This window comes from Pongo abelii, chromosome 6, assembly GCF_028885655.2.
Source record: "Pongo abelii isolate AG06213 chromosome 6, NHGRI_mPonAbe1-v2.0_pri, whole genome shotgun sequence".
In the NCBI taxonomy this organism is placed as follows: domain Eukaryota; kingdom Metazoa; phylum Chordata; class Mammalia; order Primates; family Hominidae; genus Pongo; species Pongo abelii.
The window spans coordinates 134,990,083-135,017,737 of NC_071991.2; the positions used below are offsets into that span (position 1 = coordinate 134,990,083).

Genomic DNA, 27,655 nt, shown 5'->3' on the forward strand with positions numbered 1-27,655 from the left:
AATACAGAAATGAACAAGACAGAGATGATCTTGCTCTCAGAAGGAAGTTCTGTGCATTATTCATAAAGGAAAACATAATGACAATTGTTGGGGGTATGGAGACGCAATCAAGAATGGGTCGGTTCAAACAGTTCATCAATCTTCATCAAAGCACCATAACTCTAGTGTAGGCTGAAACTCTGCTATGTTACTAAGTCTTGGTTTATATCATGCAGGCATTATCTAGATTATAGAAAGAACAACTGCCCAGACAATAAGAAAGCCCTGAGAAAAATACATTAATGAGAGGAAGGGCTTAAGAAATAATTATTTCAAACTGCTTCAAACAATCCAAACAGAATGCCTCATTTATTCGATAAATACGTATTAGACCCCTACTCTGTCCATGTGTACCGTCGGGATCTCAGAACTCACTGGAAGGAGAGCAATACAAAATAAATTAATTCACTAAAGATGGGAACTTCTCTGATACAGATGTCTGCTGAGGAGGATGAGTGCCCAGAGGAAACACTCTTAAGCCCAAGTTGAGAGATTAGAAGGCGTTGTAAGTAAAATATCTGAAATGTGTCTTGAAAAATGAGTAAACTATTTCTTTCCACCTCAAAGAGATGAAGAAGCTTCAGGGTAAAGGCACAAAAACTGTGAAACAGCAAGACATCCCATGAAAAAGCTACGTTCTGTTCACTTTTCTGAACCATGAGACAGGGAGTTGCAAGAGAGGAGACAGCTGAAGTGAGTTGTGGTTTAAATAACGTATGCTGAGAAGCTTAGGCTTTAATTTATAGAAAACAAGGAATCATTGAAAAGTCTTAATTAAGAGATTCAGACCACCTTTTTTTTCTCCCAGACTGACATTTTTTTATACATCACTCTGGCTGCAGACTAAGGAACCAGATCTATCGCAGGAGCTAATTTGGGTCTTAGCTGCCCAATCCTCCCACTAAATATTATGATTTCAGAAATAGGACTTTCCATAGATTCATCATTTGGTTATTTTAATTCCATCTGTTGAGGCTAGCTGGACAAGAAGATATTGAAGCTGGATTTTGACAAGTATCCTCATTTATTGACTGCCCTCTGCCCTCTTCCCTGCCTACTCTAAACCTTAGGAGCCTAAACTTTTATCTAAACCTAATGATCCTTGAATTATCACTAGGTTGAGAAGTTTCCAGTACTGCAAAAAAGTAACTACTTCATTAAAGTTGTTTGTCCAGTTTAGAAACAGTTTTGGGACTCAAATTTCTCATCTGAAGTTATTTACTCTTTCTGTCTTCCCCTTCTCCCCACCTTGATGTGACTGGCCCCTGACTTAGGAGGGGTGGCCCTAGTCTGAGAAAGCCTATTCCCAGATGGTGGTGTAAACTCAGCTGGCATGTGTCCGTCCACAGACTGGATACCTCTTCCTCGATCACCCTACTGATAAAGACCCTGGGACCTGTAATCCAAGGATCCAACTCCTGCCATATCTCTACCCTGGGATTCCACATCGAACAGTGTGCAAAGCCAGGGTCTGGATCCCTTGGCTCTCAGGGATGATCAGCTAGAATCATCCTAGAGGTCAGAATATTGCTTTACCCTGAAGTTAAAGTCTAAGTCACTGGAAGAGAAAGTCATGAGAGAACGTGAGGGAGAGACAGCGTGAAAGCAGGAAACACTGAGAGATATCACAGGATTCTATAAAACTCAGGAAGATGCTAATGAGTCCAGGACCTCAAAGAAAAACCTAAGTTTTGACATTAAGGCAAACAGAAGTGTAAGGGAGGGGACCTATTTCTCTAGTACTCGAAAGTTTCCACACATAGGAGGGGATTGCATTGGAGTAAACTTTATCTTACACTTACTATCTCTTTCCACAGAAGGAGGTATTCAAAGTTGAAATTTTTGGCTGGGCACAGTGCTAGAATCCCAGCACTTTGGGAGGCTGAGGCGGGCGGATCACCTGAGGTCAGGCATTCCAGACCAGCCTGGCCAACATAGTGAAACCCCATCTCTACTAAAAATACAGAAATTAGCTTGGTGTGGTGGCACATGCCTGTAATTCCAGCTACTTGGGAGGCTGAGCCAAGAGAATTGCTTGAACCCGGGAGGTGGAGGTTGCAGTGAGCTGAGATCGTGTCACTGCACTCCAGCCTGGGTGACAGAGCAAGACTCCGTCTCAAAAAAAATAAAATAAAATAAAATAAAATAAAGTTGAAATTTTGGTCTCTGATTCCTCAAATAATTCAAATCCTAATAAAATAATAGCAGCAGCGCTACCAAGCTCTACAGCTTTGCGAAACACCCAGTGTTATTGCTACCTTAAGAGTGTTGGAAAAACAAAGAGACAATTACTGCTAAGTTTAAAAGAAGAGATTTAACAACCTAGGTGTTCATCAATGGAAGAATGGATAAAGAAACTGTGGTATATATACATAATAAAATACTATTTGACCATAAAAAAGAATGAAATCCTGTCATTTGCAGCAACAAAGATAGAACTGGAGGTCATTATGTTAAGTGAAATAAACCTGGCACAGAAAGACAAAAATTGACATGTTCTCATTCATATGTAGCAGAGCTAAAAAAGTGGATCTGACAGATGTAGAGAGTAGAATGATAGTTACCAGAGGCTGGGAAGGGTGTGGTGGGTGCGGGGGATGACCAGAGGTTGGACAGTGAGAACAAACATACAATTACACAGAAGAAGTAGGTTCTAGTGTTTGCACAGTGGGGTGACTATACTTAACAACAGTATATTGTACATTTCAAAATAGCTAGAAGATCTGAAATATTTCAAACACAAAGAAATGATAAATGTTTGAGGTGACAGATGTGCTAAATACCCTAACTTGATCATTATACACGCCACAAATGTATCAAAATAGCATATGTACTCCATAAGTATGTACAAAAAGAATGTACCAATTTAGAAAAAAAATTAAAGAGTTTTAAAATATGGGATTTCTTAAAAGAGAGACATAGAAGCAGTCCTTACATGGTTCATCCCAATACATTCCTTCAAAATGTTTTTCTTACACAAGTAAAATATTATATAAAGAAAAAAAGCTATTTTTCTTGCCAGTAGGTGGCAATATTGTCCAGTAATTTACTTAAAAAACAGAAGACTAAGCAAGTTAAAAGTGAAAAAAAAAAGAAAAAAAGAAAAAAAAAGTCTAAAGCCTAAGTTTCAAAGACAGAAGGAGATAGGAATGCTTTATATCTAAAAGCAAGTGAGTGGAATAAGTAAATTATTAAAAGGCAAAACTCAAGATTTAACAAAAAATATCTATTTTTCTATTTATCACAGTAAGCCCCTGCTAACCATAGTATGGTTCTCTGAGCAGCAGTCTCAGCACCTGCGAGCTTGTTACGAATGCAGCATCTTAGGGCCCACCCTGACTTACTGAAGCAGAATCTGCATTTTGACACAATTCCCATCTGAATCATATGCACATTAAATTCCACCATATTATTCCTCTGTTCAAAAGCCAAAAGATTTTTTAAACTAAAATATTTTAAACAGCAAAAAAACTAGTTTCCATTGCAAAATCCTGTTTCTTGAAGACGTGATTCCATAGGATCATTCTAATATTTAATCACATTTCCAATAACTTAATATGCATGCACCACTCATCATATTGTCCTCAAAATGAATAATCGGCATCATGACATCTGTTCTTCTAATCCTATTATACAATTATTTAACTATGTGCCGTGTTCTAGAAATCAGATTCAATCGTGGACCTGTACCCCAACAGTGAAGATGCACATAGAGCAGTTATGTTACCGTTCATATCATGCAAGCGTGTACCAAGGGCTATCAGGGCATAGTGGACAGGATGATTGATCTCGAGAAATGGTTCAGAAAGGCACCACTGAGCCTCGAAGGATGAACAAGAATTTGCCGAACAGGAATCTGCCACAGTAAAGAGCAGGAAAAGGACAGACCTTCCAGTCTTCTCTCCTCTGCATAACTAAGTAGTGCCCATCTTTGATTTCAGCCATGTCCATGACACCGTTTCCTTATCGCTCCCAAGTCACTGCTTACCTCTGAAATATCATAGCACTGCAGTCTGAGCCACTCAATTTAGAAGTTACATGCAGTAAATGTTGCTTAAATTATTTTCCATTTGTTCCTTTTGTGTCATTTACAAGATGTCTTTAGAAAATTCATTTTAAGCTTCCTTGACCTCTCTTTTCTATTTAGTGAAAAAGGAAGCAATATTATTTAATCTCTGAAGTCCCCATCATTAATAATTTACACATAGACTGGAATAGGAACAGGCTATGTCTTAACTGGATCACCAGCTCCTTAAAGAAACAGATAACTTACAAGCCTCTGTGTGCCCTAGGAAAGAGAGCTTATAATGATTTAATAAATGCATCTTATATGTGGACTGTCATGACAAAATACATTTGAAACTAATTAATATGTGGTGCTCAGGTGGCCAAAATCATGGAACCAATTACATTTCCATGTTTCAGGGTTCCCAACTGCATCTCTAACCTTTGATAGAACATAGGGATACTAGCCCAAGAGAGCGGGTATTGTTCTGGGAAAATTAAACCTCATTTCAAGGAAACCCATGTCTAGGTCCTCCTCTAATGATGTCTTAGAATTGCCACCATTACTCCATGAAGATCTCTCAGCAACTCAAAAATGCAGGCCTTGAAAACAAATGGTTTCTTTGCTTACACAAATTTCTTTTCCTTGTTCTCCAAAATGTTAATACACATTTTTACCATAACAAGTTTTTGAGAATTTTGAAGACAGAGATGAAAGGAAGGGTAATATTTCATTTAAATCATAAGCTCCCATAAGAGAAGTTTTATTGTAATTAATACATTCTGGACAATGCCCATTGTCTTTAGTAATAAGAACATCATCCTGGACCAGTGGGTCAATCCTAATTATACAACTTACTTTCCTTATATGGGATGACTAAAGGGTTTCAAATCTCCAGTTGTTTATTGTAAAACTTGAAGGAATCTTGTCTCAAAATGTAAAATATATACTTCATGGATAAAGAAAATATTTTCTCATCCAAACTCAGAAGAAAATAACAGAAAATTAAAGCTCATAGAAGAGTATTGATAAGAAGCCTCAGAGAGTGGGAAGATAATTGGATGAAGAGACGAAGACCAGGATTCAAGAACAAATTCTGTCCTTTAAAGAGCAGTGTCACTTTAGGCATGCCTTTAGACTTAACTTTTCTAAGTCAATTTCTTCATTCTCAAATGAGATAAGTATCTGTACTATTGGATTTGGGCTAGGACCAAGTGAAACCTTAAGAAGTTGGTATTTTCTATAATGTTGGTGGTATTTGGTAGTGATTATCATGGCTCATGAATCATCCTTTTTTCTTCTCTGAGGATAGGGACGAAAGTAGTTGTATCTAAATTGCAATAGAAAGAAATAAAAAGAAGTTGATAAAGGGCCTCCTAACTACAAGAATTGAGGAATCCTGAAACATATGAACTAAGAGAAATTCTAGAATATCCTTTCTTGAAAATCTGTAAGGAAAAAGTCAGTAGTTAGGTTTCTTAAGTGCCTCTGTTATAGTCTTATATGGAAGCAGATAGATAAATTATAGAACATCTAGGTTTTGCCCAGCCCTGTAATGTGTAAAGCTATCAGAGAAACAATAACCTTGTTCCTGAGAAACCGGTGTCTTCCAAAGCTTGGGATCCTAGTGGTACTATTTTAATTGGCAGTGAGAGTTGTGTCTTCAAGAAATTATCAAAACTTCTAAGTTAAAATTCATGAAAAATTACTCACCTGGTTGCCTCCACTCTTGGGATTCACAAATACAAGCAAGGGTTTCATGAGAGGAGAAGAGATGGGTTTTATCACAAAAGGACGACCTTTGTTTTCCTGCTGAAAGAAGCAATCGGCACTGTTAGGATACGCATCCATGGCTTGAAAGGCAACCCCAAGGCAAGGGAGGTGGAAAACCACCACCACCACCACTACCACCCCAATAATACATTTTGTTTCCCAGGGCTGACTCTTAACACAACTTCCATGTAAGGCTTAGAAGAAAGTATCTCAAGTTATCATTTGCTCCAGAGAATTAAGCCAGGCTTTTTATTTTACTCTGTAAACTCCAAATATTCCAGAAATATTAGCTTTGATCTTCATCATCATCATCTTGGGGATAACATTTCCAGGCAAGCGCAGAGGTTAGTTTTGAGTGTTTGTTTTTTTAAAAAGAACAGAAAGAATTCTGTTGTGGTTAGAGTGTAGTGAGGAGAAAGCAGTAGTAGAAGATAGATCAGAAAAATCAACTTGGACCAGATCTCATAGGACAGAGTAGACTATGGAAAGAAAGTGGAAATTCCTCAGAATGAAACTCTGAAACACTTACTTCCATCCCTCTTTTACTGGCTTTTCTTTTAAAGCTTGTTCTCTTCTTCTTCCGATTTGAAGCCTTCAGGGAGTTCTGTAGGGAGAGAGAGAAATGCCTGAGCTCAGAGGCAGCCAGCCCAGGAGCTTTCCCATGCAGAACCAAGTAGAAGATGATGGCAGCGCATGCTGTTCCACTGCATGCTTCTCATGCTTTCACACTTCCAAGCCACTGTTCATGGGTAAGCCACAGACAGAAATCAGTCGAGTGCTTCAGAGTAAGCGACTGACTCTCCACCACACGGAGAGGCAGGGAGTAAGAACCCCAGAGGCTCTCATGGACTCACATAACAACACATGTTATACCTGCCAACCCTCCCAGTAAAAATGGAAGAATCCCAAATTCTCTGAGGGGCTCCAGTCTCCCGCCCAACCAGGTTCGTCTCCCGCCCAACCAAGTTCAAGTTCATCTCCTCGTATGGAGATCACCTATGTGGAAATGTAAAAAAGGAGGCCATTTTTCATGTTTTTATTTTTCTTTTTTGTTTTTTTTTTCTTAGTTTACTCTTTTGGTAATGATCTTTTCTAGTAATAGTCATAAAATGACTCTTGACCCTACTCAAAATTTATGATGCAACTGTCCTATCAGTTGTCTGACTTGTAAAATGCAAAGGTAATACTCACCTTAAATCACTATGACAGTGGGATGGAAGTCATTGTTCTTTCTTTCTCTGTCTAAAGACCTAATGGTTTAAAAAGTTTTCCCTCCCCTAGTAGCCTTGATTTTTTTCTTCTTATAAAAGTGCCTCAAACTTGTTGAAATACAGTGACCCCCAAATTTACTTTCCTTGTCTTTCTCTTTCTGGAAATTTTATAGACCACAATATTGTGATTACTTCAACTAACCATTTTCTCTTAATATTTGATATAGATGCTTTGAGAAGAAACTGTCATAGGGATCAGTCACAACCCACTGATTGAAGACAAGATAAAAACAGATTTAATTAGTGGAGAGTCAATGATTAATTAGACTGCTATCTTTAAAAGGCAAGATATTACTGACCATATAATAGATGTTTAACAAAGTGTTGGCAGCAAGAAACACAGAATTCTTAAATTAAAAGTTTATATAAGTATATATGCATGCATTGTTTGAGTAAAGTTGTCAAACAGCCTCAAGAAATGCAAATGTCTATTCTTCTACTTTTTAATGTATTCTTTTTTCTTTGAGCATTCAAAATAATCTTTAGTATAAAGTACATATACTAAGTCATCCAAATTAGTAAGCTCCTATTTAGCTTTCATTTCACTTTGACTTGGATTTGGGGAAAAAAATAAGTTGATATATGACCTGTGTTCACCAGGGATGAGGGAAATTTTCAAGAACTACCATCTGTCCCAAGGTTTTCTTTCCCATCAGATTAAAAGATCTCAGGATCTCAGAGTCACACCAGGAAAAGAGAGAGCGAGGAGCTCATGGGTGCTCTAGACCCCAGGTCATTCCTCATCACTTACTGTTGACTATACTTCCCCCTGAAAATGGACCTTCGAGTTTCTAAATTCTCAGTTAAACGGGTCTTTTATCATGTCCCTCACTGAGGAATATTTTGCACTATGAAAGTATTTGTTATATTTTGATAGATTTCTGTTTCTTTAAAAGGGAAGAAAAGTGATTTGGAATCATTAATCATTTAATCAGCCAAATGATCTAAGAAGAATGCTAGACACCACGAGGCTGGCAGGAACAGTATGTATTTGGTGTCAATTAACAATGGTCTAAATGCTTCTCAACCATCTCTCCACATTGGCATCACCCAGAGAGTTTTGAAAAATGCTCATGCCCGGGCCCCATCAACTATTCTTTCATCTGTTTGGGGTAAAGCCCAGGCAAGGATACTTTTTAAAAGTTTACCAGGCAACTCTATCACAGAGTGATGGCAGTAGAAAGAGGAAAGTGAGGAGACACATAGATTGTGTTAAGCAGAAGATGAACAGAGACAGGAATATACGTCCGGTATGGACTCTGAATCTCCCTGTTATGAGATCAGTGACCTTGGCCAAGTCAGTCAAACTTCTGAAATAACAGTTTCTTAATTTTAAAATGATGGTGACACTACCCACCTCACGGGACAGTTATGAAGTTATAACCAGCAAAGGTATGTGAAGCAGTTAGCTGGGTATTCATCCCACCATAAGCACTTCAGTAAATGTTAGCTCATTCTAAATAATGCCTCATTCTCAGCTGTGTGTCCCCAGCACCGAGCACAAATTCCTGGCACATAGTGTACACTCGAATCATTGTTGAAATAATGAACAAAAATTCCTATAATTCACAGCATTTACTGAGCCTCTCCTGATTTGGGAAAGGATCCTTGGGAAGTGAATGTTTGCCTCCTAATTTATTTGTAGTTCTAATTCATTTACTGCCAAGAGCAATGCCAGACACCAAGTGCTTGCAGGAACATGCTATGGACCTGGGTCCTTGACAGGATATCAGCAATTAAACTCCAAGAGACAGATCTAACGCATGAGGCTAAGATTGTTTCCTAAACTTGTCTGATCATAGAACTCACAGTATTTCAGGTGATTTTGATGATCAAGCACGTATGGGGAGCACAGAGTTAGAAAAACACATTAAAGTAAGGCTTGATGTCTGAAAACAGAGCAGGCAAAGAACTCAATTCTTACAGGGAACAGACACACAAAACGGGCTTTTTTTTTTTTTTTTTTTTTTTTTTTAACACAGAGGGAGCAAATACAAGTGCTTCTAGCCTCACCAAACCAAATGCATCTGAGGCCTTCTTCACTTCACAGAACAAGAACAGGGCAGAGACCAAGCATAGTGGTTGACTTACAGTACCTGGGCGCATCTATGTGAGCTCTGAGTAAGCTTACAGCCCTACGGATAGTCAAATACAAAAGATAAATAGTAGGAATTTCACAACACACCTCAAAATCCCATGGCTCCCTTCTATTTTTGTATAAATACATATCTCTATTTTGTATAAATATGTATCTATCCCTATCTCTAGGAACAGATGGGTGTGAAGGCAGATTTTGTATATGTTTTGACCATGATGAAATAAATCACCTACTCTCGATAATCTACAGGATCGCTTATCCTGCCTGGGTCAGTGTTGTTGAGAGAGTTAAACAAAAGAGCATGCTTTTCGAGAATGTTAAAATTATGTCAAGAAGTTACTGTGTAGAATTGTTGGTGATATATGCAAGAAACCTTTAACACTTGTCCTATTTTCCAAAACAAATCATCTCTATTATATCAAGGGCAGCTAACTCGGTGATAAAAGCATTCGCTTTGCAAGATCAACACTAAAAACACAGTGAAATGCTGTACTCTCACTTGGATTTTTGCATTCTTCTGATTCCAACAGCAGTCACCCCCTAGACATTCTGTGCCTGCTCTTTTGTTAAAGACCTAAAGAAAAAGGCTTTTGTTTTCCTGTACTTCATACCAGGATAATTTTCCCTTCCCACAGAAATAATCCTATCAATAAAACCCTGATCATACTTATGACTCCTTGCTGGGCTATTAAGAAATACTTATAGGTAAATTACTCAACTGTGACTGAAACTTAACTACCTCTTATTAGTCTTCAGGGATTTTTCCAGGTTATAAGATCACAAATGACTGGTTATAATAACAGATCCCAAGAGAAGAGATCTGTTCTCTCTTCTTTGTCATCCCGAATAAAGTCTCCCCCCCAATCATATACTGGACAAAACTCTGGTAGACAGTAGGAGAGAGAGTAATGGACTTAGTCTATTAAAGCGCATTCTTACTCTACTGGGCTCCCATTGTGCCAGGGAACAAAGGCTGCTCTGAGGATGGGCAGGCAGAAGGATAAAGAAAACTTATTCCAAAAGTTACAGACAGGGTCCCAACAGCTCCAACCAGGCCTATTTGACTGAATCACAAGTACTAATGAAGCTTTAGAATTCACCAAAGGAAATGGTTCGGGCAATTTTGAGGCTAATTTACAGGATATTATTGGTCCTTGCACAAAATTAGCTATTACATTTCATGGGTTCCCAGTATTTTAAGAAGATTATCTAACCAGAAGAGATAAACCAAAAAAAGGGGGACTATTATGAAGAAAGCTCATACAGGGCTAGGAAGAAATGAATGCAGCATTGTTTAAAAGTAGAACATTAGAAACAATATAAATATCCACCAGTAGGCAGATGGATCAATAAACTGGGATATATCCACAGCATGGGATATATACAGCAGTTTAAAAAATGAGTTAAGTCTACATATAATAACATAGACTTTTCCCCAAGAATCTTTTTTTACTAAGAAAGGCAAGTTTTAAAGCATTATGTAAAGAATGATTTATTAAAAGCACACACCCTTACACTCAAAGTGGTTCTGTATTTTTTCTGTGGGTGCATTTCCATGTGCATGGAAATGCACAGTAAAAACTCTGCATATATCATAGGAAGAGACAGGGGAGATGCTTATCATTTTAAATGTTGGTGAAAGGAGACTCTCTTATCTGAGATGTTTAATTTTTACAGGGAGCATATTTATGTATTACTCATGTTACTACAAACTAAACAATAAAAGATTGAGCACTATCATTCTTTCAAAGAAACCAGCTTGTTCCCACTCAGTACTATGAAGTCACAACAGGCTATATTAAGGAAAGAGAATGGAGGATCCATTTTATATTTTTTTAGAAGATAGGAGAAGCCCAGTGAGATTCGTGAGAAAGTTACAAGAAAGTGACAGTTTGGAAAATTTAGGGGATCAAGTGCAAAATATTTTTCAAATGGTGTCATCTCATGATACGTAAGTTCTGTAAAAGCTTTCTCAACTGTGGTCTTCTACAACTTAACCCCACAGAAAATTCACATAAGTCTCAATCCATCAGCTCCAAGTATATGCACTGGTATTTGAACATCTTTAACTTGCCTGTCCGATCAAAATATTATCTAGTAATACTTTCAGTCTGAAAGAGAAACACTGACATTTGTAACTTTAAATATAACTTGGACTTCAAATATATCAACAGATCCAGGCTTGATTCTTAAATTTTGGGTTTTCATTTGAATTATTTAAAATCTTCTATCTTCCATTATCTTTTTATTTCCACAAAATAATTTCTTCATCTCTCTAAATAATGAGGTGATGAAACCCAGCAAATCACCCAAGCAGTCCTCACTCCCTTTAGCATCAAGGTTTCACACAGCTGCCAATTTCACAGTTGCTTGTGGAGTAAAAATGAAATATGCAGTTTAATTCCAACTCTTTATAAACCATGTCTCCTGCCCATAATACACTCAAATAGATTTCCTTTACTCCTCCTCTCTAGAGTCATTTGTTTAGACACAAATATCCCAAATAAAAGTGACTTTATTTAAAGATCTATCTTAACTGTTCTCAGTAAGTTCTATCAACTTTTACTGTCCTTCTCAGCCCTCATTTCACTGACACTGCCTCCATCCTTTAAGGCCTACCACAAATGGCGTATTTTCTATTTAGCCTACCCTGCTCCCCACGACCAAAAATGTTCCATACTGCTTCATATTCACACTGTGTTTATACATCTTAGGTAGCACTGACCACTCTCCACCTTGGAGAGATAGGCCACCTTAGATGCTGACCATGGCTGATTCAACCAACCTGTCTGGCCCCTTCATCTCACCATCCTTTGTGTGTTTCTCCCAAAGATGCATACTGACCAAAAAGTAAACCTTCCGAGATAGTAGGAGGCACTCTTTTATTAAGGATTTACACACAGCTGAATTTTTCTTTCAAAATCCACACTCTGCCCAGTGACTTAGATAGTTCTAGCTATATTCCCCACTATTGAGTATACTCTTTGTGGAAATGGATCACGGTGGATTCATCTTTGGACCTCCTACTGTATACAATAGCATCTCTGCATGTAGTTAAATAAACATGAACTGAATTCAACTAAGAACATCTTCTCTATTATTTATTTTGAAGCAGTATGATAGAATATAGAAACATATACATATATGTGTATATGTATGTGTGTGTGTGTGTGTGTGTGTATATATCCTCAAATTTGGAAAAACATTTTACTCCGCTATTCTCCACCTACCTTCCAAATTTTCCATTAGTCACTTCCCAATGTCTTAAATGAATTCTCTAATATATTGACCTCCAAATCATGGCTAAAATTTGCCACCCATGATCCACACACTACAAACTATAGTTTTTACTGTCATCTATGAACAGATCACAGACACAATGACTTTTCTCCTTGTTTTCTTCCTCGTGGTTTTTTTGTCTATAGAATTTAACATTGGTGTCGAAGAGTTTCAATAGAAGAGTTTAATTGTTCAGCATTATACAAATTAGTTACGTGGCTACCGCAAGGTTATTACGGGCCCAGGTAGTATTGGTTCAAAAGTCAGAAAGCTCTTAACCACTGCTGCATTGTCCCCACAAGCTCACCATACATCAGCTTTTAAATAGACTATGGTTCATTGGTTAACTTACTTGATGGCTTTGAAGCCCACAAAAGAAAAGACTACTAAAATTTTAAAAACATCTGATTCAGCAAGGCTGGCTACAGAAAGACAGTGAGGCAGTGTGGCATACCAATAAGAGCTTGTTTTTCAGAATCAAAATTCCTGGGTCCAAGTCCCATCTCAAACTATTTAATAACTATATGACCCTGGGTAATTTATTTGACTTCTCTGTGCCTCACAATCCTCAGATATAGAGTGAGAATAACAGGATACCTGCTCATAGGATACTATGATGATAAAATAAGATACTGAATGTAAAATACTGAAAACTTTCCCAACACATATAAATGTTAGCTCTTCTTACTATTATTATTATTACATTGTCCTGAATCATAGATGGCAATAAAAAGGTACATGTTGAATAATGAATTTGGACTTTGCATCCAGACTGTGAGCTATAAATCCCATATCCCATTAAAAGTAACCAAGACTCTAGAGAAAGAACCAAGACTCTGATTCCAGGTATGGACAGGAAACGCACTAAATGATCCTGGGACATAGTATTGTTCCTAAAACCAAGGAAGCTCTCAAAACCTCATGGCTCATAACAAATGGAGACAGACACTACGTGGAAGAGGTTCCAGCTGGTTGGAGATGAAACAATATAAATATAAGAAGAAGAATGATGACAACGTATTGAAAAACACATAATACATAAAAACATAATTAAGTAATTTCATAATGATACTCTCCAAAAAAACAACCACTACTACGCCCTATAAGGGCTGCTAAGGCATCAGCATATTATTCTGAAAACTTACAAATAAAGGCAAATACTCAGACGTTTGTCATGTATTTGTTGGGACTGAAGGAAAGGTCTCTTTTCTAAAAATCATAGCTAAAAAGAGTGAAAATTGGCAAACAACTCCTTGGCAACCCCTAATGCAATAATAGACTTTGGCAAAACTCTTTGATAGATAACAACAGATGACAAGCTGATGGTGAACCTTATGATAGACGGATTAGGATGACAGTTCCTGAACCCACTGATTGATCTTAGCATCACTGAGAGTGAAATGGCTGATACCCTCTTCCTGTGATGGCAATGTACTGCCAGTGTATCCCTTATACCAAAAAAAAAAAAAAAATTAAACCTAAATATAATTGAGTCTCTGTGTCTAAATATTAGTTTACAAGAAATATGGGCAATAAGAGAAATAATTTGGAAACATGGTAAGAATCAGCCAAAATCAAAATATGGGAAATCCTATGGGTAAAGTGACCCAATTTCATCAACGGGTAAGTGGCCTGACAAATAACAGTGGGTATTGTTCTATACTAAGGGAAGCTTAAGAACTACGTCAACAAAAGGCAGTTGTGAACTTTGGATCCTGACTTGAAAAACAGTAAAAAAAGATATATTTTAGACAATAGGAAAAAATTTTAAGGGATTATTAACATGACTGAGATAATGGCATTCGGGGTTTTTTTAGTGCTATCTTTTACAGAAGCATAATGAAGTGTTTACAGACTAAGTGGTATGCTGTCTAATGTTTGTTTTAAAATACACTAGTTAAAGAAAAAGTAGGGGGATTCCACTTCCAGGAAGATGGGGTAGATGGGGTGAGGCCAGGAGGAAATGGATATGACTCCTGACAAGGGACCACCAGGGATCCTTGTGGGGATGGAATGTACTGTATCTTGACTGAATCAAGGTCAATATCCTGGTTGTGATTTTGTACTATAATACTGCAAGATGTTACCATGAGGGGAAATTTCGGAAGGGTGCAAGTGATTCCTCTGTATTGCTTCTCACAGCTGCAAGTGAATCTCAAAAGAAAAAGGTAATTGATAAAACGAAAATATGAAGTAGCAGGAGACACATGAAAAAGAATGGCAGAAAAGTTGATGGCTAAAGGATTCATTATAATCTTTCTCTTTCTTCATCTGCTTGAAAATTTCCATTACAAAAAGGTCTTCTTAAGGTTTAGAAAAGTAAACCGCAATTTCCCTACAAACTGGTATTATCTCCTGATTTTCCTAACTGATGTGTCTGCGGACTTCCAAATTCCCATACCATTAGGCTATTCTACACACTCTTGCTACTTGTTTCTTTCCAAAATACTACATATATCTATTTTTTTTACTCTATCACTCCTCTGCTTAAAAGGAACTCTACTACTTCAGGATAAAGTTCATGGTTATTAAAAAAAAAAAAATCCCTCCACAGTCAGGCCTGAGCAATTGTATGTTCATCTCCCACATACCCTCTGCATAAACCCTGCACTTCAGTCAAACTAGACTCACAGTTCCACGGATACAATTTTGGACACAGTACTCATGCCTGTGTGCCATTCTCCTGCCTGCTACTCTCTCTCTACTCCACAGACCTAAATCTCACCCATTTTTACAAAGCAGAACAAAACCCATCTTCTTCATGAAGCTCCCCCCAACTTCATAACAAGATTCTTAAGAGTAAGAATCATGTATTTTATCGCAATGCCTACTAGCCTTCCTGATACAATTGAGGTTTTCAATGGAAAGATGTGGATTTAACTCAATGAATGTTTAATGTAAAGCCTTGGAGAGATTACCAAATTTTAGAAAAAAAAAATTTTTAAGTAGAAATGTTAAAGAGACTTAAAAATAAAGACTGGAATTCAGTGCACTTGAATTTCAAATAGTAATACTATATATAATTTGTTTTATCACCTTGGGTAACTCATTTAACATATCTTGGCATTTGGTTCTAAAATATAAAATGAAGCACTAGGCTCCTCATTTTTTAATATGTAGACACTATACTTGCCTCTGGAAAAAATATCCCAAGGGCTTCCATAGACTATAATTTTATTCGTAAACATTACTCATCAACAGAGTCTAAACTTTATATAAAACACACAAAGCAAAACAGTATCCCTGATCCACCAGTTTTTAAATAAACCTGAGTCAATGAGAATGAATTACATGATGAGTCTGGAGACCACAGGAAGTAGGACCACCATATCATTTAAAGGTATTGCATTTGATAAGTCTTCCTACAGTACCTGTACCCTGAGGGAGCTACAGTCTCTCTTCCCACAGCACTAAAAATCTGCCATCCCATAACTTGAAGCTAACTGTCAAGGATGTATAGTACAAAGGCAGAAATATTTTATTTCAAAGATTATGACCTTGTCAAGAAACCACTAAGGTTTCCCTGAATACTGAGGTGGATACTCACAAGGACAGGAAGTGCACTGGGGAGAACACAGAATGAGATTAGATATTAAGAGAATAAACTCTACTTTGCCTTAAGAAAAAAAAAAAAAATGTCGCTCTCTAAGCAGGCCTGTGTATTCAGGAAGGTCTGCCTTCCAGGTTGGAAGTGGCAGGAATCTTAACCAAACCATGAAGCCTGAACAGTTTGCCCTCACACTGACCCTCTGGGAATGCCCAGGCTGGAAGAGAACAGAGTTGCATAAGCATCAGCTATACCTACCACTAGTACTCAGTGAAACTTGGAAGAGCACCTATCAAAGAGAATATCATTAGCACATGAATGAGGAAGCAACATTCCTGCTCTAGAACTTTGAATTCATTAGGATGGGGAGGCTGGTTCCATAAGAGAGCCCAACGTGGGAAAGAGATGGGCCAATGGGATGAACTGTGGAAGCTAAGCATGGGGCCTTGGGGGTGAGTGAACAGAGGTCATAGGAACCCAAAGACTAGTCTGGGGAGAAAAGCACGAAGCAGCAGTTCATTTTTCTCTGCACTGGCCCAGCAGCACCAGAGTCCTGGCAGTTACCTGAGGTTTCTTCACCTTAATGATCCAAGTGGGCGGGACAATAACAGCAGCATGAGCCCCCAGGGAGCAGGGTTCTTCAATGTGATGCAGCATGAAGCAGGTCACCTTATTGTGAAACTGAAGAGAAAAATAAGCCAGTAAACAATTCTGGTCAAAGAGTAATGCTGCAGCAAGAAGGGATAAATATGTACACGTGCGCACACACACACACACACACACACACTCATTACATGCACAAAAATACATATGCATGCACACATGCACACATGGGCACACACTGAGGACTGAGGACATGCTTTCCTCATCACCACCCAGCCAGCCCCAGGAGCTTAGAGACCAGACTTCAAATTTATTCTGGTTTACAAACTTATAACATTGATAATAAGAAATCAGTCTAGCAGGATGAAGCCTGCTAAAACTTTCTAATCGTTGCATGGAATATTTACTTAAAAGTTTTAGAGTCTTGGAGGGTTCTATTAATCCTGATTTTGCACAAAATGTTCACATACACTTCCCTTGACCTGTGCTGGCCATGGACTTGGTTGATTTAAGATAACGTTAAGAAGGAAATGAACAGGCAGAAAGGCAATGCCTACCACCTGCCTTTCCTTCTCCTATCATAGATATAAATCCTCCCAGGTTGTCTTTCCGGTTTAGAGAAGGCAGAAAAGAAGCATGATGTCTCTTCTACAGAGTTGAAAAATCCCAGAAGTAACAAAGTACAAAGAGATTGCTTCTGTTGGGTTTGTCTGGGACTGCTAAAAAAAATACAACGACCCTATTACTCTTGGCAAGTCTAAAGTGATTTTTGCTTTTGAAAGGAAGTAAATGTAGGCTAACGATCATAACAATACCACAGTATTAGGGTCTTAACTGTATACCCCAACAGTGACACTCAGACTGGTGACCTTAGGCCAGTCAGGTTTTCAACCATCTTTTGTGTGACTATAAAGTGATAGTGATGTGTAATAACATTTATTTTTCTGAAAAAGAAAACTAAAATCAACATTATGCAATAATTATAGGCCTTAAATTTTAATCATAGTGATTTTAAAAATTTAACCTCAGTTTCTTCTTAGATTATACTTCACGTAACTATATAATTTATTATTTTAACTGGAAAAATGTTAAAAGTAAAAAGTATCACTGATAATAATTATGTTGAAAACACAAACACAAATTAGGACCGTCTCCGAAAAAACTGGCAAATATGTCCACCCTAATTACATTACATAACATTAGAGAGGTTTTTGTTTTCGTTTCTACATGTCTTCAAGATCTGCTGTGATCCAGTGGCTAATTATTAATCAAGCAATTGTGTATAAAATACTGGTAAGATAATAAATAATTCTGCCTGTCACCAGTTATTGGTGATCTGCAAACAAATATACCAGATAAATATTATTAACATTTGAATACCTTCTTTAAAAATGGCTTTTTTTTCTTGGCAATTCAAATAAACCCTCAAATGTATGACCACTGCATTTCTAAAACGTTAGGGATTGCAGAGACTGCCTATGTCAAGTCTCTCAATGAATACTTAAGTAATCTCCACTCTAGACACTCAGGGGTACATCCAAGATTGCACAGTTTTTAAATGATGGAATCAAAACCCCAACCCTGGAAATCCAGGTCCCAAACCCCATATTCTTTCTCCTGTACCATAAAGGGTCACATATTTATTTGCTTGTCTGACATCAAATATCCTAGAAGGGGTTCACCTGGACTGTGAAAACATACCACCACTGTAATTTGTGTTCAAATCTTTTGTATCTACCATCCTTACAAAAATCACCTTCTACAATGTGAGAAACCGGGAAATTCAAAGATAGGTGGAACTGACCAAAGCTCTACCACAATGGTCAGGTGAAATTTGTCCTTTGTAGTGATTCAGTTGGACTACAGATTAATAGAAAGAGAGCACACATGTTCATTGTAAAGTGGGATTGAGTTTCCAAATTAATTGAATCTGGATAGACCATCTCACCACAGCCTGGTAGCTGCACAGGGCAGGAGCAGATGCAGCCGATCTGAGCACACTGCTGCCCAGAAGGCTGTCCCACCAGTGGGGTCTCACCAGGTTAGAAGAACCAGGAGCAAAGATAGCAGCACTGGGGACCCCGGGACCACAAATGGAGATATTGCCTTGCTGGTACAGAGTTTCATTCAATAACTAGGATGGCCTTATATTTGTGCACACATTCTTGAACAGATGTGAAATGATTATTTGTGTAACAACTAACTGAAAGTAAATGAAAATGCCAGGAATAAAAAAATGTCACAGGATTGTGATGCAGCGACACTGAGCTTTCCAGACCACCGAGTCTCTATCTAGTGACAGCAGGTTCCTCTGACATGTAGGGGCTAGAGATATTATTAAGTTGAACTATACGGAACTGCCAAAATGTAAATGGCTTTGACCCACAAAATGTCAATTTCATATGTTTCAACTAAATCCAAATGCGTCTGTTCCAGCCCCATGGCCTGTGTGGCTAGTTTAGCATGATGTGTGTAGTGGCAGGAGTTTTCTGCAAACCTTTAACCTCACCAAGACACCACAGCCTTTTCTTTGCAGGTCCCCTGTGCAATGAAGGGGTTATATATTCCAACTTATTCAAAAGAATAGAGAGATTGAGAAATTACAGCAGGCATCAGCAAACTTTTTCTATAGAGGCACAGGGAGTAAATATTTTAGGCTTATGGGACCATCCACCTCTGTTGCAATTACTCGACTTCGCCATTGTAGCATGAAAGTACCTATAGACAATACATAAACGAAAAAAAACATCCACAGACAATATATAAATAACTAGGCATGGCTGCATTCCAGTGAAATTTTATTTACAAAAATAGACAGCAGCCAGACTTGGCCTATGAGCTGTAGTCTGCCAACAGCTGGGTTAGACTATATGTTATCTGGTAAAAGAAAGAACAGGTACACAGGTACACATGTACAAACAAATAAGAAAATGTAGTATCTAGTACAGACAGAGGAATTATACTCTAAATAAAGTGGGAAAAAAGGTAGATTGAAGAAAAATAAATAGGGACGTTACCATCAGATCCTAATGAATATATATGTTCAAATGTAAGAAAGAGCTACATTTCAGTGAGTGTACAGACAACATCCAAACCTAAGAAAGCATCCAAGAACCACTCTTCTTATCCTCACACTTAGCCCCAAAATAAAAAGTCATGCACATTAAACATTAAAACCAGAAGAGCCAGGATTCCTGTCCACCTGTGTTGGAGGGACCTCTTATGTCATACGTTGCTTTGCTTCTAATGTTGCACCTTCGTACCATAGCAGGAGTTCTCAACAATATAGAGGCACTGGAGGGAAAATGTGGTCTAGGAGTGAGAAGTCCTCAATTCTAGACCCAGTGTTAGAATTAGGGGAGGATTTTCTAGTCTTTGACCCCAAGCTTTAATGTACAAAAAATATAGAAGTTAATTTATCTCTCTAGTGTATCCCAACTCATCTATGCTATTGTTCTATAGTTTCAGTCTGTCTTTCTTCCTCCAAGGATCGTATATGAGAAAAGCAATACATTAAATTAGGAATGCGTTCTACTTCCAGGGAGGAACTCAAATAATGACATAAGTGTATTTCGACAAAACATGAGCCCACATTGCTTTATTTCATCCCAAACTTACCGCCTGCTTGCACCAGGAACAGCTGATAGCCACAATCTCTTTACTGTGGAAGGAGAACTTTTGCTGGAAGCCCTGGGATATTAGGACAAGAGACAGATAATTTAAAACCACCTCAGTTACAGCACACATTTGCCCTCCTGAAGTGCAATGACGTGAATAAGGCCAGAACTGTCACCCACCACTGGAGGTAAGTAGAATTGCAAAGGCCACGTTGAGCACCACACTCTCCACTTTCTGCCTGCAATGATTTTCTATTCCCAAAGCATTTCAAGTGAGAGAGAGAGGAGGCGCTGGTATTTCCTAGACCACCTACTACTCAAAGTCAGCCACACAGAAAAGGCTTTTTGAAAAAATAAATGTAGTTCTGATATATTTTAACCAAAGGAAAAGCCATTATTGGTTCACATGGTCCTGTATAACAATAATCATTCGTCTCAGAGGCTCTATACAACTTTAGCATCCGAGAACCCAGAAAAAAAAGAAATGAAATATCAGACAATAACTGGAACTCCGGGTCTGGGAGAAGTCCAAGGGTGTAGTAGTAAATTCAGACACTTTCATAAGCCCCTTGAGATGTCTCCAGTCAAAACAAGCAGCTTTTAATTTTTGTTCTTTACCAGGAATGTCTCCACTCAAAACAAGCAGCTTTTAATTTTTATTCTTTACCAGGAAGCAACGATGAAATCAATGAAATGGTAAACCCAATCCTCTTAAAGGAACAAACTGAATTACTTTTCCATCCAGAACAGAAGAGGTGATTTTCGGCTGCTGCTGTCCCTAAATAATGACCAGAGAGAAGTATGTAGTATTGCACAAAGAATTTTTTTAGCCTTCCCAAAGCTCATCCATTTCCTTCTGCCTGTGAAATCTAAACCCAAACAAAAAATTCAAAGCCACAATAAAAAATGTTGAAACAGAGCTTTTGTAAGGTGATCAAAAGAAAACAGAAAGATGTGATAGGCAGGAAAGCTATTCAAGGCACTGGCTAAGTAAGTCTGGCTTAATGTGTACAGATAATTTTAAGTTGAAAATCAATTATCACATTATTAAATGATGTCCCAATGGCATTTTTCAGTGCCCATAATCCCTGCCTATCTGCAGTACTTTATATACTACTGAGCATTTCCTCCTTTTGAACCTCTCTCGTTTTTGTTTTTTTTTGTTTTTTTTTTTTTGAGATGGGGTCTTGCTCTGTTGCCCAGGCTGGAGTGCAGTGGCCCAATCTCATCTCACTGCAAGCTCTGCCTCCTGGGTTCACACCATTCTCCTGCCTCAGCCTCCTGAGTAGCTGGGACCACAGGCGCCCGCCACCACGCCTGGCTAATTTTTTGTATTTTTTTAGTAGAGACGGGGTTTCACCGTGTTAGCCAGGATGGTCTCAATCTCCTGACCTCGTGATCCACCTGCCTCGGCCTCCCAAAGCACTGGGATTACAGGCATGAGCCACCTCGCCCGGCCTTCTTTCCTCTCTTTATTTCCTAATACACTGTCCCAGTTCTCTTCTACCTCTCCAGTCTTCCATAAGTGGACAGACGACCAGGACTGGTTTCACTACTTTTGCTCCAACCTCAACTACCACTTCCAGAGACATGACCTTAATGTCAGACTCTCCTGGATTTTGAAAAATGTATCCATCAATACCTCCTTCTCAAAAACCTAAGCGGTATTTTCACTCCCTGTGCAGAAAAGAGTTAACATAGCAAGTCAGACTCCTTAAAAAGGCTGCTTGCAGCTGGGCGTGGTGGCTCATGCTTGTAATCCCAGCACTTTGGAAGGCTGAGGCAGGTGGATTGCCTGAGATCAGGAGTTCAAGACCAGCCTGGCCAACATGGGGAAACCCTGTCTCTACTAAAACTAGAAAAGTTAGCTGGGCTTGGTGGCATGTGCCTGTAATCTCAGCTACTTGGGAGGCTGAGTCAGGAGAATTGCTTGAACCCAAGAGTCGGAAGTGGCAGTGAGCCGAAACTGTGCTACTGCCCTCCAGCCTGGGGGACACAGCAAGACTCCATCTCAAAAAAAAATAATAAAAAAAAAATTTTTTTTAAATAAAGAAAGGCTGCTTGCAAGGTTGGCCCTTGGTTGGCATCTGGGAACCCGGATTGCAGGAGGGTTTCTCCAATTGACAGCAGTTAAGAGTGTCTCATTGGGCCTAAACTGTTTGCACAGGCTGGGCATGGTGGCTCACGCCTGTAATTCCAGCACTTTGGGATGCTGAGGTAGGCAGATTGCTTGAGCCCAGGAGTTTGTGACCGGACTAGGCAACACAGTAAGACCTTGTCTCCATATTAAAATTTAAAAAAAAAAAAAAAGAAAAGAAACTTTTTGCACAAACAATGTAGTTTTCGCTGAATATCTGCTGTCCTCCTAGATGTCTGGAATTTTATTTTGTGCAATGCAGAGACCTGCATACCTAACCCTTTGGCCCACTAGACTCTGTGTCCTCTTGTAAGCTGTTCTGTTTAGGCAGTTGCAACTCTTATGTGATTATGTGAAAATTGCTTATGTGAAAAGGCCTCAATAAAAACCCTGGACACTGAGTCCAATATTCCTTCCACATGTGTTTCACAGTACTTTGCTGGAGGAATTAGGCACATCCTGTGTGACTCTCCTGGGAGAGAACTCTTGGAAGCTTGTGCCTGGCCTCCTCCAGACTTGGTGCCATGAGCCCTTCCCTTTGTTGATTTTATTTTGTATCCTTGTGTTGTAATAAACTATAAATGTTAGCACTATACACTGAGTCCTGTGAGTCCTCCTAGTGAATCACTGAACCTGGGGTGGTCTTGAGGACCCCTGATATGCTCCTCTCCTCCCAGATAAGGACTCTTGCTATTTCTTCTTCTGTCAATGACAGTATCTTTGCCCAAGAAAAAAAAAAGTGCTTCTGACACACACATACACACACACACACACATACACACACGGACTTAAGTGCTGCAGTTTGATGTCCATGTGTTTACTACTACAGAGCCAGCAACAGCCCCCACAGTCCCCAACACCTGAGAGTTGCAACTGCCTAAACAGAACAGCTTACAAGAGGACACAGAGTCTAGTGGGCCAAAGGGTTAGGTATGCAGGTCTTTTCAAAGATGATGCTAAACTGTTTAACATGAAATAAGATGGCACCAAAACTGCAGAAATGACTTCACATTGCAGCCATTTGAAAAGTTCCTCATCGTCCCCCAATCCATGTTTCAGGGAGCAAAAAAACGCTACAGAGACACTTTGTGGCTACTGTGTGAAGAAAGAAAAGAGCAGCAGAAGCTGGGGTGAGACCCGAGTGCCTCTGTTCAGTCCGGTATCACGCTCTGCTGAGGGTCACCACCCATCTGGATTTTTGCTCCATTTTCTAACTTGTGCCTCCACTGGTAGTCTGTTTCTCCCTTTATTCCTCACTCTATCCTAGGCACTGCCACCAGGTGAAATGATGCTTTCTAAGTTTCTGCCTCCCATTCAAAATACTTGAATGACACTTCTTTCCTTACAGATTAACAGAATAAGCTCTTCATGCAGGTATTCAGGGCCATCCATAATCTTCCCATCAATTTTCTGACATCTATCTTCCACTCCTTTGCATTATAAATTCCTGTCCATAGTGAGACAGGTCTACTCATATCCACAATATGTTTTATTCTTTTATAGTTCTATTTATTTATTTTTTTTAGCTGTTTCTTCACTCCCAACATACCATCTAGAAACCTACCCCCATTTCATATACAGTATCTAAATTTTGCTTCCACTAAAAAATCTACAAGAGTCTTCCAAAATCACCTCAACTCACTGTGATCTGTCCTTGTACAGGCTTGCCTTGCCTCGTACCTACCCTTGCCATTATAAATAGCTGCCCTATGTGGCTGGTTATTTTGTGTGCACATGTATTATCTCTCCAATGGAACTACAAGTTCTTTGAAGGCAGTCAGTCCTTGTATAGTTCTTAGCAACTTGGCATAGTTCTTTGAACATCATAGCCATGCCATGATATTTTCTGATTAATTGAACAAAAAGTTGCTGCTATTCTATCATGATCTAATTACAAACTTCATGCTATCCAGACATGATAAGTCTTACTCAAGCCACCTGAAAATATGTTTCCTCACAGCATCCTTCCAGGCAAAAAAACTAACCCCTACAGACACTGCAAAGATGGTAGGATTCCAATGTTCATTTTTGAGCCCACAATATTAAAATGCGGCATGGATAAAAATCAGTACAGTAGAATTTGTGGCAAGACAGCAGTAGCAGCCACGACTAGAGGTCTGCTAAATGTTGCGGTTTTAAATGTATCATTATAAGTCTTAAAAGCAACCACCAGGCCACCATTCTCTCCACTTAGATATCAGATGGCTGTGCATCAAACAAAAGCTAAGCAGAGACGGCAAAGCTCAGAACCATTCTTGGATCTTCTGGTTGGCTGAGTGATCTTAGGCAAATCACTTAACTCTTGTAACTTCCTCTTTCATGTGAAAATGGGAAAAATAATACAAACCTCCCCTATACCACTAAGTGGTTATAAGCATCAAATGAGGCCATGCATTTAAAACTCTTTATAACACTTTACTTACTTATGTATTTAATGTGTGTTTATATAAAGCTAAGGAATGCTTTTATTGCCAAGATCTATGAACAAGAACCTCTTCCACCATCTCACCGAGAAAGCTTTCTGGTGTCTAATATGTGACTAAGTGATGCTTTACTCAATGATACAGGGTGAGTGTATCTAGCCCCACCTCACTACTAAATATTAGCCCTCTGGTTTCTGGGAGAGAGTAGATACAATACACTGTGGTACTAACAGCCAGACCGATACTAGAAACAAACAATAAGGCCAATCACAATTGGGGCACTGGGCACTACACTTATGCAGTATTGTGGCAGGACCCTTGGCAATGAGCCTGGTGGTAATCAACTCTGTGCTTTGTTTTAGATTCTTGTCTGGCAGACTCACAGCAACCATAGCTTCGGGCTTATCATCTAACACAGAGACATAAATAGAAGCACATCAGAGCCTTCATGGACCAAGTTCCCATTAAACCACCTGCTATAGGAAGACTCTGGCCAGGCTCTCAGCATGCCAAAATGAACCGGATTCCAAATTACTCATTTTTAAATGTTGGCCCAAATCTGCTAATATGGTACTGACTGATGCCCTGATTGAAGTTCAACTGACTATGATTTTTAAGAGCTGTTTAGTTCAGTACTGTCAAAGAGGAAAACAGGGATGGGAGGACAGATGCTTTGGATCCAACTGACTTCAGGATTTAAAATACCAAGAACATTGAGGAATAAGGTCTTTTTTTGTTCTTTGGGATTTTTCAATCAAATTGAGCCTTTGGAATAAAGTTTAAACCAGATTTATTCTGAGTACTAAAGTTTTGTTGCCTTCTGACTTCTTCTGCCATCTAGGGTAGGTACCAAATGGCACTCAGTTTTACAGCCTTGGCCGAAACCAGAAAAAAGGGGCTTGATTTAAAATAAGCTGAATTTATTTCATTATTTCTGTATTTAACTTTGTTTGGGGTGAGAGAATATTCTGACCATAGGCTGATTCCCTATTTGATTTGATTTGATCCAACACAAGAGTTGATATTCCTCCTGCCTCCAAAACTTTAAACAACAAAATAAACCTCTCCATATCCACTAGCGTGTCCAAGGCTCATAAAGTATTACAAAGGACAAACCCATGGAATTATAAAATAAGACGACTCAATTTGCTTTCATTAATATTTATCTTAAAACACAGAACTCCAAACATTTCTACACAAATACTTCCTATGATTTTTGAAAAAAAAAGTACTTTTATATATTTTATATTTCATCTCTAAAATGTTTATCATATGTTTAATTAATGGCAAAGTTAAATTTCTAGCAAAATAAGATGAAAATTTTAAGATGAAACTGTTGGACCACATATAAAGGTATCCTATGGGATAGCAATAACACAGTGATTTGGTACACACCAGTGTCAAGAAAATTTTTCCATTTTCACTTTGTTAGAAGACCTCAAACTGGTTGTGGTGCTTCAATGTAACCGCTTTCAACCCTCCGAAGTTGACAAACAACTGTGATGTTTGGGCATTCCACCCGTAGAAGTAGATAAGTAACTGAGACCTTCACGTGACCCAGGTACAGACCCACACCAACCTAGTTGAAAACTCTTTTTCCGGTGATAAAAAATGGCATTTGTTTTAACCAACTATCTACTGACTTATGGACTATATCTGTCTTATCCAGAGTGTAGCTTTCAGTTTTTAACCAGCAAAACCCACCATAAACCAACTCCCTAATGCATACACAAATTATTGGCTTTTTCCTTCAACAAATTATTCAGCCCAGTTTTCCCCTGATATGTGTACCCTTGCCTGGTAATGTGACTAATGTGAATCCTTGAAAATTAGGCTGGTTTGATAATATGCCTTTTCCATAGTTTTCTCACAGTGTAAAAATGGTAGCATAATATTCTAGACTTTGCAAAACTAGGATTTATTTACCCATAGAAAACCTAAGTTATCTAAATTTCCTAAATTTTCTATACAAATTTTACTAGTCTTAAAATTGTTATAAATATTTAAGATCTTCAAAATGTAAACATATATATTCATCTATATCGGATTATGGTAAACAATATCTTCATAATTTCTGACAGTGCTGCAAATTAGGTGAATCTAGATAGTTACTTTATTAGAATCGTCTTTGAAAAATCTAAATGCTTGTCTCTTGGATTTAATTACAATATCTTTTATGGCATTAATGACTCTGAAAGTTTGTCAGTGCCCTTACTGTCTATAATATTTTCCTGTTCCAGGGGAATCAAGGATTTATGCCCATAGATTGACATTTTTTACCCCTCTGTATTCTAAATTCCTCCATTCTAATATTGTTGGTAATCACAATATATTATTAATCAAAGCCAATCACCCCCATCATCCTGAGAAAGGTTTTGCTTTTTCCATTCATTTATCTGAAGGCTCCTGCTGCGGGCTATAGATCATTCAGTCTTCTGGGGAAAAACATCAAAAATTTAAGGCACAAGATTCTCAGTACAACTTAACAACTCTTACCACAAATGTGTCATGCTGTATGAAACAACTAAGGCATAGCTTCCACGATTTTTTCATTTCAGAAGCAGATGCCTTCGTGGAAGTAGACAACTTAACCCAAGACCTTGGAATTGAGATAGACACCTATAACAATGGCAACTTTTGTACATTTTAATTTACATTAACTATTTTTAGCTATAATATTTATATTTCATATTGCTATGACTATCCTGATATTAAGACAGAAATATTTTTTTCAGATAATTAGTGCTATATTCAATAAGGCCAAAACCATATATGAACCTTTACGTGTTGGGTTTATATCTTTGTCCTAGAACACCAGAAGGTTTCTTTTATGAAAGTATTATTTTAGTGAGGCAACTAGCT

At 38.4% G+C, this 27,655-nt stretch overlaps 1 protein-coding gene across 1 annotated transcript in view; it reads right to left on the reverse strand.

Annotated features, from left to right (window-relative positions):
- Window positions 1-27,655, reverse strand: part of DGKI (diacylglycerol kinase iota) — a 456,754-nt gene that overhangs the window by 215,258 nt on the left and 213,841 nt on the right. The window contains 4 exon segments of the mRNA XM_063725794.1: window positions 5,759-5,857; window positions 6,348-6,422; window positions 16,578-16,694; window positions 20,235-20,306. Coding sequence (XP_063581864.1) covers window positions 5,759-5,857; window positions 6,348-6,422; window positions 16,578-16,694; window positions 20,235-20,306 — 363 coding nt within the window.